The 13,899-nt window shown below is 48.2% G+C and overlaps 3 protein-coding genes across 5 annotated transcripts in view; 1 reads left to right on the forward strand and 2 right to left on the reverse strand.

Annotated features, from left to right (window-relative positions):
• Nucleotides 1-5,394, forward strand: part of LOC119911348 (tight junction-associated protein 1-like) — a 31,726-nt gene extending 26,332 nt beyond the window's left edge. Inside the window, exons 7-10 of one of the 2 annotated variants that reach the window (XM_038730214.1) lie at nucleotides 898-1,005; nucleotides 1,863-1,946; nucleotides 3,260-3,958; nucleotides 4,044-5,394. In XM_038730214.1, the coding sequence (XP_038586142.1) occupies nucleotides 898-1,005; nucleotides 1,863-1,946; nucleotides 3,260-3,958; nucleotides 4,044-4,721 (1,569 nt within the window). In that variant the 3' untranslated portion in view covers nucleotides 4,722-5,394. The remainder of the gene's footprint in view (nucleotides 1-897; nucleotides 1,006-1,862; nucleotides 1,947-3,259; nucleotides 3,959-4,043) is intronic. The other variant, XM_038730213.1, reaches the window with a different exon arrangement.
• The window catches only part of LOC119911377 (G-protein coupled receptor 4-like), a 286,949-nt gene that overhangs the window by 100,947 nt on the left and 172,103 nt on the right, over nucleotides 1-13,899 (reverse strand). The window lies entirely within an intron of this gene.
• LOC119911404 (2'-deoxynucleoside 5'-phosphate N-hydrolase 1-like) lies at nucleotides 12,418-13,709 on the reverse strand. Its single transcript, XM_038730298.1, has 4 exons — nucleotides 13,522-13,709; nucleotides 13,064-13,135; nucleotides 12,861-12,971; nucleotides 12,418-12,573 (listed from the first exon to the last, which is right to left on the reverse strand). Exons 1-4 carry the CDS (start codon nucleotides 13,655-13,657, stop codon nucleotides 12,455-12,457), a joined length of 438 nt encoding a protein of 145 aa, XP_038586226.1. The 5' UTR covers nucleotides 13,658-13,709; the 3' UTR covers nucleotides 12,418-12,454.

Raw genomic sequence — 13,899 nt, forward strand, 5'->3', positions numbered from 1 at the left:
ATGCCAAGCAGCGCTGGAGCAGGAAGTGTCCATGTAGTCGTACTCCGATAACGTTTGGAGAGTCTAGAAGAGCTGCACGATTATTCATTTACACCCTTTCAAGTTAGCGGAGGGCTAAACAGGAAGTCAGCCAGTGGAGCACAGAAACGCCACCGCGAGTTAGTGTTTTGGCGGCGTAATCGCAGAGCGACACAGACACCGACACACAAGTGTAATTCTCATGACGCCGTAGACTCGACGCAGAAGTATAAATCAGGCCTCCACACTGAGGGCTAGCCCTGTTAGCTGTTAGCCTCCCAGCTACCTGATGTTGTCATAAATATAAAAATGTTTGACGGATAATTCAAACTACTTTTTCCACCGTTAGACTCAGGGATGTGGTCACAGAGCTGCACGTGTGCAGAACTTCCTGATCTGTCGGAGAGGAAACGGCGAGTGACGCTAACTGAAACCTTCACATGATGCTAGCTAGCTTAGCTCGTGTTAGCTGTTTGTTTTTTGTTTTTTTCAGCGCTCTGGAAGAAAGTTGCTACAAACATTTCAGCTTCGATCAAGATCTTATCGGATCTTATTGATCAGCAGCCGCACCGCCGCTTTCCCATAATGCATCTGCTGGTAGTTAATGCAGCATTCAAATGATCTGGGAAAACCTTCTGACCGGGTGTCCTGGGCGGACTTTAGTTTGTGGTCGGCGTGATAAAACGAGTCTTCACTGAAACTTTATAAAATGGCGTCTAAGCAGTTTGAACACGTGTGAATAATTGTTTGTGTTTTGAAGTTTATTCCCACATGATCTGAATGTGGTAGCTGAAGCCCCGCCTCCTGCCACCTCCTGATTGGCCGTCTCGTCTGCGATTGGCGGTTTGATGATCTAACGTGTCACTCCTCCTCCCACAGCTACGGAAGGTGGAGAGGGACAAAAAGACGATGGACCAGGAGATCGTGGAGCTCACCAACAAACTGCTGGACGCCAAGAACACCGTGGACCGTCTGGAGGAGCTCAACGTGAGTCCCCGCCCCCTTTCTGTAAACCGGTTTATCTGTGAGAGATGAAGTGCATCCTGGGAGTCGTAGTTGACTTTTCCTCTGCAGCTTGAATGTGGACAGGCTGCAGAGACCTGGCGGCTGCGTGCTGTGCGTCCCCGGCTGCCCTGTATTGATCAGTTTAGGCTCAGGGCGCCCACAGCTGATCACGTTCTGTTAGATCACGTTTTGGATTGATGTCCATTTACTTTGACGTCTTTATGAAAAGCAGCTGTTTGTCCCTCAGATTGAGTTTCTAACACGTGTCTGTCGGGCAGCGACTCTCCTCTTCTGGAAAGCGACTTAGAAAGGAAATGGGCTGTTGGTTGGACGAAAACGGCAGTTTGAAGACGCCACTTTGGGCTCTTAATGATTAGATTAGCCGCTAGTCAAAATAATTGTTAGTTGCCGCCATAATCAGAGTTTGACCCGTTCGTTCTAAACATCCATTCAGATTACTGCACATTGACATTGAAAGTCCGGTTTCTGTCCCACCGCCTCCCCCTCAGTCTTTACTGTTGGTTATCTTACACCTACCTTTAGCGTTGAAAAACGACCCCTCAGGGCGTTTGAACTATGACGCCAACGGGTCTTGACCATGCCTCCATATGTGACGACGTGGGATTCATCCCGACAGCGGTCAAAGAATCAAATGCTCTGACACAGAAACACAAACTCGTGGATCCGTAACGATCACGCGGTCATTCGAGGACTCGGGAACAGATGGATGGATGATGGTATGTGATCGGTTTCGCTTCAGCTCTCTCATCCTGTGTGGAACGTGAATAAATACAGCTCACGCTCTGATTGGCTGACTGTGTCTCTCTGTGTGTCTGCAGGAGCGCTACAGGCAGGACTGTAACTTGGCCGTTCAGCTGCTCAAGTGCAACAAGTCGCATTTCAGGAACCACAAGTTTGCTGACGTAAGTACCTCAAGTTTGTTCTAACGTTTGTTCTGTTGTAAACTGTGCGGGCGGCACACAAGCCGCCTGTCCGACGTTTATTCAAAATAAATATCAGAAACGTGTCTAATCAATATTTTATTCACTCATCCTGATGATAATGACGATAGTTAAAACTTTAAATGTTCCTGAGATGGATTTATTTCAGGATTGAGTGACGCTGTGTGATCTGATGTTTCTGCATCAGTGTGGAGCAAAGAAACGACTCAGCCACAGATCGTCCGTTAGTTTCAGCCGTTAAGTAAACCGGAAATATGAAACGGCCGAACGTTAGATGACGCACGGAGTTACGTTACCATGACAGCAGCGGGGCAGAAATGACTGTATTAGAAAATACAGTTTACCGGCCGACGTGTCCTGATAACGTGACGTGCTCGTGGGGAGAAAGTAAACGGGACGTGGCGGTGCTGCCGTCAGAACTCCGGGATACTTTCGCTTCACGTGTTCGTGCTGCTTCCTGCGTTCGTGGTCGAACAGCTGCAGCTTGTCCGGGGGAATCGCGCTAACACCAGATGCAGCGACGCTTCGACGCACGTAATGCGAGTCAACGTTTACGTCACCCGTCTTTACCGAGCGTGTGTTGATGCCGTTGTGCTGAACTACATCAGCGCTCTGAATATAATGCAGTCCAACGGCGTCACTGTGTGCAGTAGACGGCGGCGTGCCGTGGTGAGCGTTTATAATTGTGCATCGGTGTCAGCGTCGCCAAAACGCTAGTTGGCGGTGAGGTTTCCAAGTCCCACGGTGTTGTTTCTTCTTCGTTGGTGTAGGCTGCTACAAACGAAGCAGCAGTTACTGTTACCGCAGAAAGGAGAGAAGGCGTCGGAGGAGATGGCGAGAACGACCCTTTGACCTGTTGAGGCAGAAGGACGGGGTCTATGCCGCCGCAACATGTAGATATATATTTTCTTGCATGTTGAACTGACGGCGTTTAACCAGGGAGGCACCAAGGAGGCAAACGGCCGACACGGAAAATATTCAGTGTAGAAGAAGCAGCCGAACATCGAAAACGGGATCCATAAAAACGCTGATGCTCGTAGATGCACGTCTGAATTTACCTCCAGCGGAGTGAGTGAGTGTGTGTGTGTGTGTGTGTGCGTGTGTGTGTGCGTGCGTGCGTGTGTGTGTGTGCGTGTGTGTGTGTGTGTGTGTGTGTTCTGGTTCGATGGTTCCATTAGTTCCATTAGAGTTTATAGAGACTCAGCTGTTTCAACCCGTCACCTCTGATCCGACCCACTTCCTGGAAACACTCTAACACTCTGTGTGTGTTGCAGCTGCCGTACGAGCTTCAGGACATGCTGAACAAACACATGAAGAGCAGCCTGCCGGAGCGAGGCCCCGCCCCCGGCTCCCAGGACCCGGACACGCTCAGTTTGACTCCCGCCGACGTCGTGCCGACCTCCGTCATCGCCCGCGTCCTGGAGAAACCCGAGCCCCTGGTCCTCAACTCCGCCCAGTCCAGCAGCAGCTGCAGCCGCCCCGTCGCAGAGGACGTCTTCGTGCACGTGGACATGACGGGCCCCGCGGGGGCCGAGGGCCGCGGCCGCGGCCGGGAGAACGGCGGCGGTCAGGAGGCGGCGCAGCAGAACGGTTCCTGCCGCAGTCAGAGCAGTCTGGACGGGCAGTCGGGGAGCGAGGAGGCGGGCGGCGCTCCGTCCTTTGAGAAGCTGAACCCGTACCCGCCGCCGCCGCCCCCCCACCCGCTCTACCCCGGCCGCAAAGTCATCGAGTTCTCGTCAGACGACAAAGTGAAGATCCCAAAAAACTCCCCGCTGCCCAACTGCACCTACGCCACGCGGCAGGCCATCTCTCTGAGCCTCGTCCAGAGCGATGACGAGCGGATGGCCCCTGGCAGCCCCGCCCCCTCATCCTCCTCCGGCGGGGGCGTCCACCATCACACGCCACCATCCCAGCGGGACGCCGCCAGCGAGCCGCTGTCCAGTCAGTCCAGCCCGTTCAGCAGCCCGCCACAGGTAAGACCGCCGCAGGTTCAGGTATATTCAGTTTACTGATCATGACTCATGTAGCCTCTAACGATGCCCCGCCCCCTCCCCGCAGGCGCCCAGCGTGCTGGCGAGCTCCGGGAGCTCGGAGGAGGACCTGCTGGCCAGCTGGCAGCGGATGTTTGTGGAGAAGATGGCGCCGTCCACTGAAGGCTCCGTGGTTCACCGCACGTCATTCAGCAGCCAGACGGCTCAAGAGCTGCAGAGGAGGAGGCCGCCGCCGGGGGGCGGGGCTTCATCCTCCACCGACCGCCACAGAGCGGCGTATTCGGATGGCGAGGAGGGTTCGTCGGCACGGAGCTGGACGCCGAGCCGCGGGTCCAGCCTCGACACCGACACAGACACCGAGCTGCGGCCCGGCAAGAGGGGCCGTTGCGGCGACGGCGGCTCCGTGGAGGAGGGCGAGAGGCTGCTGATGAACCTGGAGGATGATGGCGGCAGCGGGGACACGGCGGTCACCTTGGCAACCAGCCCAGCCGACAGCCGCAGGAAGGAGCTGGGGGGGGGGGAGGAGGAGGAGGAGGAGGAGGAGAGCTCGGCCGAGGAGAGAGACGTCCTCCCCCACGACCTGCCCGTCATCTCGCCCCGCCTCCTGGACTTCGACCCCGCCCTCGCCGCTGCCGCCGCCGCCCCGCAGCGGCCTCAGAAGAGCCCGAAGAGGATGGGCGTGCACCACCTGCACCGCAAAGACAGCCTGACCCGAGCCCAGGAGCAAGGCACGCTGCTGGACTGACGCTCGCTCTCCGCAGCCTGAGCACGCCTCGCTCGCCCCACACTGTGCTCCCTCAGCTGACCCGGCTGTCACAGAGGTCAGAGGTCACGGCCATCCAGGATATAGCCATACTCTACCGTATGCTGCCGAGCTCGCCGCCCGACCCGTGTGTGTGTGTGTGTGTGTGTGTGTGTCAGACCGATCAGTTGTGATATCGATCAGTGATTTAAAGTGTTAAAAAATTAAACAGTATTTTTAAAGATTAACTAGAATCAGAAAACAATTCTCTTAATTTTGTTCAAATTTAATCAAACACGTAGAGGTCGCCGTTCTTCTTCTGAAAGCAGAACGAGGCAGGAAACTCAGTAAGATTAAAGGTTGATGAAACAGTTGAATGAAGATTAAAGTTTTTTTAAAACACTCAAAAAAGTTTGGTTGGTGGTCATGTAGCGTCCAGCACGTGGACGGCTGATTAAACGACGATATGTTGATTATTGGAAAATTAAGTTCTGAATAATCAGTCAAAATATAATAATGAGTGTGTGTGTGTGTGTGTGTGGTCAGAGTACAAAACTAGAAACTTTACGGACGTCTTTGCCTTGTTTCCTGACCGGGAGCTTTTATTTTGAAGAGAACACACACTCAGACTCTCAGTGCCTATCACACTTCTCTCTCTCTCTCTCTCTCTCTCTCTCTCTCTCTCTCTCTCTCTCTCTCTCTCTCTCTCTCTCTCTCTCTCTCTCTCTCTCTCTCTCTCTCTCTCTGGAAGTTGCGAGTATGACGCCGGGCCTACTTGAAGGTCAGACTTTTATTTTCTCGTCTTATATTAATCATTGATTTCCTGTCGTGGCGTGTTCAGATTGGTCTGTCGGGACGTCACGGACCATCTCACCTGACTGGGGGGCGGAGCTTCTCCCACCTGGAATGTAACCATCAAGTTGTTATTTTGTCGTTATCACCTTTTTGTTTTTCTTCGTTATGAAATCTGAAGTATTGATCCATTATTATTAAGAGATTTGTGTCTGTTTGGATTTGAGTTGTTGTTGTTGTTTTTTTTTGATCAGTTGTTTGTTTGTTTTTTTGTTCAGATCACGTTCTACGGAAGCCTGTTAGTGCCAGAAACAGAAGTCATCAATAAGATGAAAGAATAAATCTTTCACTTACTGAGGATCAATAATAAGAAAAAGCTGAGTAAGGATTAATTGCTAGAGGCTAACGACTGTTTAACAGCGCTAGAAATCAAGTCAAAAGGATGCTTAAGTGTTGATCACACATCAAAAAGTGTAAATGCAAACAGGAAATATAGATGACCATTGAATTCTAACCAGATGGTAAAAAGGTGTACGTGAGCTTTGGTCGTATCAGGTGTGAAGTTACTGCTAATTCAAGCCTAATAATTATTATTATTATTGATCTGTTTTATGTTTCTGGCGCCTCCGCGCTTCCGTACGTTACCTTTCAGTTTGTTGTTCTGAGGTCGGTGTCGCTGATTGAATGTTGCCTTCCTCACCGCTCTCTGATTGTGACTCTCACCGAGGACCAATGATCACTGATTGATTGACTGCAGGAGTCTTAACAGAGTTTGACCTGAACACTAAATAGTTTTTTTTTTTTTCTTTTTTTGTGAGACGCCGACAGTTTGTTTCCTCAGCGGCGTCCATGTTGTCACAGGAAGTGATGGAGTATTGATCAGCACTGAACTGAAGTGTTCGAACTCTGTGTTAAAGCTTCAGTGCGCTGAAGATACAATTATTGATCAGCCTTTAAAAGCCGAGAGCGGCCGTGGTATTGATGATTTCTTTAGTCCTGTTTTTTTTTATCACGAATGATCTTGTTATAGATCAAGACGGCGCACACGAGCACCAATCACAGACTAGCTTCATGACCATGTGGTGTGCTATGGTCACTGCTGGTCGAGTATTGATCAAAGTGCATGATGGGACACAGACGTGTTGGCAGAACGGGCTGGTCACAGGTTTAATCCCTGCGTTAGTCCGCCGTCGAGCTGGATGTCGTGTGGATCCGAGCAAATGAAACTAGGCTAGCAGGGTCTACCTGCTTACAGTCTTTGTGCTAAGCTAGGCTCAATATGTTCTGGCATAAAACTAGTTACCTACAACAAACTTTTTTGCTTTGGATAATGCTTTGCTAACAGCTAACATTAGTTCGCTTTAGCAGGCGTTTGTAACCATTCACAGCTAATATCAGCTAGCTACATACACTAAAGTTAACATAGGATACGCTAGCTGTTTGTAGCTACCGTAACATCAGCTGTCTGCTAACAGCTAGCATGGTTTCTTATGTAATTAAACCCTAAAGGACCGTAGCAGCATGTCTGCGTGTATTAGCCTGTTAAATGGTTGAAACGTACAGGAGTTATTGTCTGTTACCGACGGGAACCTCGGCGTGATTTAGCCTGTTAACTACAGAAACATCTGCATGTTTTAGTCATTTAGCTAAAAGGTTAAACGTGCAGTAGTTATTGTCTGTTAGCTACAGGAACATCTGTGTGTTTTAGCCTGTTAGCTACAGGAAGCCCTGCGTGTGTTAGCCTGTTAGCTAAAGGGTTAAACGTGCAGGAGTTATTGTCTGTTAGCTACAGGAACCTCTGCGTGATTTAGCCTGTTAACTACAGAAACATCGGCATGTTTTAATCATTTACCTTAAAAGGTTAAATGTGCAGTAGTTATTGTCTGTTAGCTACAGGAACATCTGTGTGTTTTAGCCTGTTAGCTACAGGAAGCCCTGCGTGTGTTAGCCTGTTAGCTAAAGGGTTAAACGTGCAGGAGTTATTGTCTGTTAGCTACAGGAACATCGGCATGTTTTAATCATTTACCTTAAAAGGTTAAATGTGCAGTAGTTATTGTCTGTTAGCTACAGGAACATCTGCGTGTTTTAGCCTGTTAGCTACAGGAAGCCCTGCGTGTGTTAGCCTGTTAGCTAAAAGGTTAAACGTGCAGTAGTTATTGTCTGTTAGCTACAGGCTAAAACACGCAGGAGTGCTGTGGGAGCCGGCCGGTGGTAAATAAAACATGTACAAACATGTTCAGGCCGTTTCTTGGTCTCTGAGCTGCTGAAATATTTAAAAACTATTTTCTTCTGTGTGACGGCTGCAGGATGAGGAACACTGGAAAATCCCACACACACTTGAACACAGAAACGCACCATCCTCTCCTCCTCTTTCTCCTCCTTTTATCATGCTGATTTCTTTCGTCCTCGGCTGTAATTATTAGCAGAACGAGCGGCGGCCGTTAAATTATTAAGGTTTTATTACCGTCAGAAATGGGTCGCTAATACTTCAGAGTGCGCACAGGGTGGAAATGTAAGTGTTTAATATTTCATACGAGCCATCAGATGTTCAGGAGACGCGAGGAGAGAGCAGGAAGTTGGAAATGAGAGAGTGTGTGTTGTAGAGTGATGCACTCTGGGTATAAATAGATTTTACATCTGGACTCGTGCAACTTTAATGATTCTTCTTCATGAATATAATCGGAGACGTCGACCGGCCGCCTCGTCTCAGCCAAGGTCACCTCCTCCCTACTCATCTTTCTTGCTCCTGCCCGTTCTCTTCTCCTCTTTTACATACTTACCTTTTCTTCTTCATCATTATTCCTCCTCTTTCCCTTCCACCATATGTTCCTCCTCTCCTCTGGCAGACATTTTAACTCCTTACTAGTCGCTATTTAAAAGCTACTGTTCAAGGTGTTCATTATTAATTATGACTTATCAACGTTTACAACAACAGCCGTCTTGTTGGCTTATTAGAAAGTACTGATCTCATCAATGAGCCCAAACTTAGTGTGCTAATAAACAGTAAACATTTCATTAACCACTCATTACTCACAAGTAATTACCTCTTTTATAAAAAGCTGACTAATAAAATCTAACATTTTATTTTCTGAAATGATATTTACAAACTCCTTTTCAGAATAAAAGATTAATTAAAAAGACAGGAAGTGAAATAACGATGTATAAAAGCGTCCAGTCGGCTCGACGTTATTCTGTTTCTCTGCTGATCCAAGGTCAGTTTAAAGTCGTACTCGCTGCTCTGTGTCCCAGCATGCATCACACCTGTCTGCGTGCACTGAAAACTGTCTGATCATGTAGATTTATTACTGTTCACACTTTACTGTCACGTCTTAAAATCAGTTTACCTTCAGCTGCGTTCATGTGCGGTGGGAGTTTCAGACGTGTAAACAGCCTTCAGCAACATTCAGTCTTAATTACACATTCACATTTTATTGACTATCTGACTCGTCAGTACGAAACATTTAGCGCTAAATATTCCATATTTACACTTTAAGCCAAGCTAAATATTCTAAATATGGAATATTTAAGCTAACGTGAATAAATATATTCACGTTGGCTTAAGTCAGTAAAAGGTTATTAACCCAAATTAAATGCATACAGTGCTCCATAATTAATCTTGATTTGATCTCTACCATCCATCCTACATGAACGCAGCATTAGCACTACATTTGAATTTATATTCAAAGCTAACAGGTAGCTGGTAGAAGCTACGTTAGCCGATGTGTTTGCCACTACCTGGTTTTCTCTTTGCATCAGTCGTTCTGATATCGTGTCAAATAATGTTAAAATTGGTTTATTTCCATCCCCAGAGCTCAGCTGCTAATTCACTAATATTAATTACCTAGCAGCTAATTGCACTAGAATTCATTAGTGAATGAATTAAGAGCCCAGAAGAAGTGAGTAAAGTGGCAGGTGGTAATGTGTTGCTAATTTAATCAGAGAAACAACCACGTAATTACACACCTGGACAAACTATTGGTGAAATAGATAGCATGTACCCTGCTAATGCTAAACGTAGCCTACTGGCTATGTTAGCTTGTGTGCTAGTAGATTTCTTTAGTAACTGAACAGGGGTTAGCTGGCTGACGTTAGCTAAAATCAATCAGATGGGAGGATAAATGTTCTTCGAGACTCGAAACACAAACGGCTGTTTGCAGAGCTGAGGACGTCCAACATGGCCGCCGGCGTCCTCACCTGAGGACACCTCACAGACACCTGAGGACAAGTGACATGTGGAACTTCTGTAACAAACTGAGAACCGGAGTGCAACCAGAGGAGGGTTTGAGGAACGATTGTTTTTATTCACAGTTGGATGTTCGGTGCTGAACTTTTAGCGTTCAGCAGATTGTAGCCCCGCCTCCTCCGCCCACAGGTGCTGTTGCTTTCTCACAGTTTGTTGACCTCTGACCCCAGCCGTGGTGCTTATTCCGGGGTTCACCTGAACTGTTTCCTCTCCTCGTGTCTACGGTTCCTTCTGATCGTCTCAGCGGGTTTTTACCGGCTCTGATTGAATGAAAAGAAAACTAAAAAAAAAAGACTGTTAAAACTCCACTAACGATTTTATTTTCTGAATTTGTAAACCGATGTATATTTTAAAACAAATAAAATATTTTAAACGTAGCTCAGTCTTTGTGTTTCATCTTTCAATTTATCCGAGGGAGTCACAGGAAGGTCCCTGTTCCCAGTGCATGCTGGGTACGCTCCTGTCCCCCACCTAAGCAAGAGAGGCCCCGGGTACGAGGTGCCTCACTTCACCAAGCAGGAACCTGCATCCTCTCCAGCAGCCAGCAGGGGGCGACTCCAGCGGCTGCAGAGAGAAACTGTTTCTACTTGTCAGCTGATTTATTCCCTCAGTAAACACTTTCCTGATGAGTTTCTGGTCTCAGTCGCTAGTTTCAAGTCTTCTTCAACACAGCATGATGTTCATTTAGTAAATTATGGTCCCATTTAGAGGAACAGAGACCAGGAAGCAGGGGAGGCTTTAGGGCGGGGCTACCTTGTGGTTGACAAGTCGCTACCATTTTTTCAGGTAGGTACGTTTTGTTTTAAGCCTGTTTGTCGCTAGCCAAAATTAGCATCCCAGCTAATATCACAGCTAACGTGAATTACAGATGCACCTTGCTAACCAAGCTAGCTAGCTCCACCCTCTCATCCAAATATGGTCACGTTTGGTTCCAAAAACAAGAAGATGGCGACGGCCAAACTGGAAGCTTCAGAACGGTACTGCACAAACCAACGGGTGACATCACGGCGGCTACATCCATTTCTGTTGTACAGTCTGTGTTTCTGACATTATAGCGTTAGCAAAGTGGAGCATCAGTGTTTGTTTAAAGGAGTAGTGTGACGGATTTTGTGGCATCTGGCGATGAGGTTCTCCTTCCCAGCGCGTGGTGAAGCTACGGTGGCCCTGAAAGGCCCTCTGTAGAGCCAGTGTTGGATTTGAACTCTCTGGGCTCCTGTAGGAACATGGCAGAGGTAACTGAAACACTGATGAAACGCATTTTTGATCCTCCTGAATGCTGCACTCCGACATTTAAGGTCGGGTTTCTGGAGTTGGACACGTTCAGAACAAGCAGACGATCTTAAATAAATACGACGCGATCAGTTTGTTCCTGCGGCAGGTCTGCAGGTTGTTACCTGATCAGTGGCTGATTAAATGACTTCATTAATATTGATGAGCGCCTTCATCGTCAGCCTGAGACACGCAGTTTCATTAACGCTAATGAACGATCTGATAATCGCCCGTGTGTCCTGTTGCCTGGCAACAGCTGATATTGATCGACTGGTCTGAATTATTTAGAATTAATGAATAATTCATCTTTGTGTTTGTTTTTCCCGTCTGTGTTCAGCAGCTGCTGTCAGAGGGCGCCGCCCACCATCATGATGTCACACCGCCTGTCAATCATCCACACTGACGGCCGAGGGGGTCTGTCAGGAACATTCAAGAACCCTACCCTCTTTAAGGTTCATCAGCAGTCCTATAAGGGTTCTCTGGGTTCTCCTCAGGCTGTCTGAAGGGTTCATCGGGAAACCTGGTTGTTCTCAGACATCCCCAAACTTATTCAGGGTTCTCTAAGTTTTATTGGGGTTTGTTAGAAATTCCCAGGGTTCCTTAAGGTTCTGGGTTCTTCAGGCTTTGTGGACCATAAAGTTTCTCCCTCTTTAGAACAGAGCCCATGCAACGTTCCCGGCAGCACCTCGGAGGTTCTCTGACCCATGTGAACCTGTATGAGGTGGGTTCGGGTGTCGGTCTGGACTCTGGGGCCATTTTGAAACGGCCTTGTGTCTGAGCTTCACTCTCTGAGCTGCGCTGCCTCCTGCTGGACGCCTGAGGAACCACACCAGGACCAGAACCTGAGAACAGAAGAACTTGGAGGCCGACCTGCAAACTGAGGAGAGAGGAAGGTGACAGGAAGCTAAAATCGAGCAAGGGGACCGAAAGAAAGTTTTAATAAGCAGCAGAAGTTTATCGAGATTATTCCTAATAAACAAATGTTTCATTTTGATTCTTTAAATCAGCTGTTCAACATTCTGAAGAGGAAGAACTGACGGCGCTGGAAGAAGTTCTCTTCTACTACAGTATAAGTACTAATACCACAGTGTAAATCTCTCTCTTCACGTAGAGCTCGCCGTCCTCAGTATATTTTGCTGCCAATACTTAAGTAACAGTTTGAAGGACGTTTTTAAAGTATTTCTTCATGTACTACATTTATATATCTTACAGATTTCCATCAAACTGAGTCGCTGATGTTGATTTTGTGATATTTTAAGCAGACTGGTTCTGATTCTGAAGCTGATTATATTGGATTAAAAACAGGAAGTGAGTAAAAGTGTCAAACTGCAGCTGAGCTCACCTGCTCAGGTAGAAACAAACGGCACCGACACTTTTTCTTCTGCTTTCCAACTTTATTCATTTTGTAAAAAAACAAAAACAAACAGTGTTTTCAGGTTCTCTTCAGGTCGTTGAAGAACTCCTGCAGAACGTTCTCCACCTCGTCCTCGCTGTAATCTTTAACCACGAAGAGGTCGCCGTCATCAGCTCCTCGAATCATGGCGGAGAGATCTGCGGGCGGTGGGGTAAAATATTATATTTGTGTAAGTCAAGGGAACTGGAATGCAGCCGATGTGAAGCTGTCAGGTTAGGAGAGGAAGGAAGGGAGCAGGAAGCTGGAATGAGGGAAGGAGGGAAGGAAGGAAGCAGGATGAAGAAGGAAGGAAGCAGGATGAAGAAGGAAGGAAGGAAGGAAGCAGGAAGAAAAGAGAGGGGAAGGAAGGAAAGAACAGAGCATTATGGAAGAAGGGAGCAGGAAGCTGGAAGGAAGGAAGGAAGGAAGCAGGACGTGTCCTCACTGCGTCCGGACGCCGGTCTGAACAGACAGAGGATCTTCTTCTTCATGCTGACCGCTCGGCCGAGCTCGTAGCCGACGCCCAGAGACGGCTGCGTCACCTCCGCCACGACCACTGAACGCACAGAGGTCAAAGGTCACACACACCTGCAGACACTGCTGAGGGCCCAATCGCCCTCTAATAATCATCAAAGGGACCGGTCTCACCGTCAGACTGTCGCAGCCAGTCCAGGTCTCGGTCGTGGATGGCTCGGTCTCCGGCTGCGGCGGCGTCCTCTCCTGTCCAATCACAGCGCAGCAACTCAGTGACATAAAGCCAGGAAACTACGTGTATTTATACTACAGTGAAATACTCGCTGTGGCCAGTCCAGCATATACTGGACTCTGAACGCCACTACCAAGGACACGTGCTGGGAGACCAGGTCCTGGGGGGGCGGACTCCTTAAAGTCTTACAGTTTAATGGTAAATCTTTTAGTACTGCAGTATAAATACTTGTACTTTAGGATTCCTGTGTTTTGGTTCTGGTGTCCAGACTTTAATGGATCCGGACTCGGCTGCAGGTCTCTGGTCTGAGCTCAGACCAGAGACCTGCAGCCGAGACCACTTCTGTTCTGACTGATGATCCGGTTTACTCTGAAGACAAGTTTGTGAAATTACTTCTGACCTCTGTCGGTGAGCTCGGTGCTGCTCACGTGCTCGGTCAGCACGGTCCCGTAGCTCTGCAGCGTCTGAACGATCCTCCGGTACACGTGCACGTCATCTCTGCCGCCGCGGATACTCCCGCAGAAATACACCCGCATCCTCCGCCTGCTCCCCTGGCGGTCTTCCTGCTGCAGATTTCCGCGCTGGATTGAACGACGCTCTGCGCGGTGACGTTGCACCGTATGCTACGTAACACTAAAACCGGGCTCTTTTACCCTGAGCACAGTCTCGCAGGTAAACCGCTGTAAATAGACTCTTCTTTCTCCGCTCTGATTGGCTGGATTTTATCATCTAAACCTTTATTTTTATATAGTCTACGCCCTAAACTCCTCAGCCTCTG

Source organism: Micropterus salmoides, unplaced genomic scaffold (genome assembly GCF_014851395.1).
Source record: "Micropterus salmoides isolate LMB-PRFRI ecotype aquatic unplaced genomic scaffold, ASM1485139v1 Ms_hic_scaffold_2, whole genome shotgun sequence".
NCBI classification, from domain to species: Eukaryota; Metazoa; Chordata; class Actinopteri; order Centrarchiformes; family Centrarchidae; genus Micropterus; species Micropterus salmoides.

What these genes read in the sequence shown, in the direction of transcription:
- LOC119911404 (XM_038730298.1), bottom strand. Translation starts at nt 13,657, where the DNA reads ATGCGGGTGTATTTCTGCGGGAGTATCCGCGGCGGCAGAGATGACGTG. An exon ending in CACCGAGCTCACCGACAGAG is followed by an intron (nt 13,136 to 13,521) that starts GTCAGAAGTAAT and finishes GTGATTGGACAG; the next exon opens with GAGAGGACGCCGCCGCAGCC. An exon ending in CAGACCGGCGTCCGGACGCA is followed by an intron (nt 12,574 to 12,860) that starts GTGAGGACACGT and finishes CACCGCCCGCAG; the next exon opens with ATCTCTCCGCCATGATTCGA.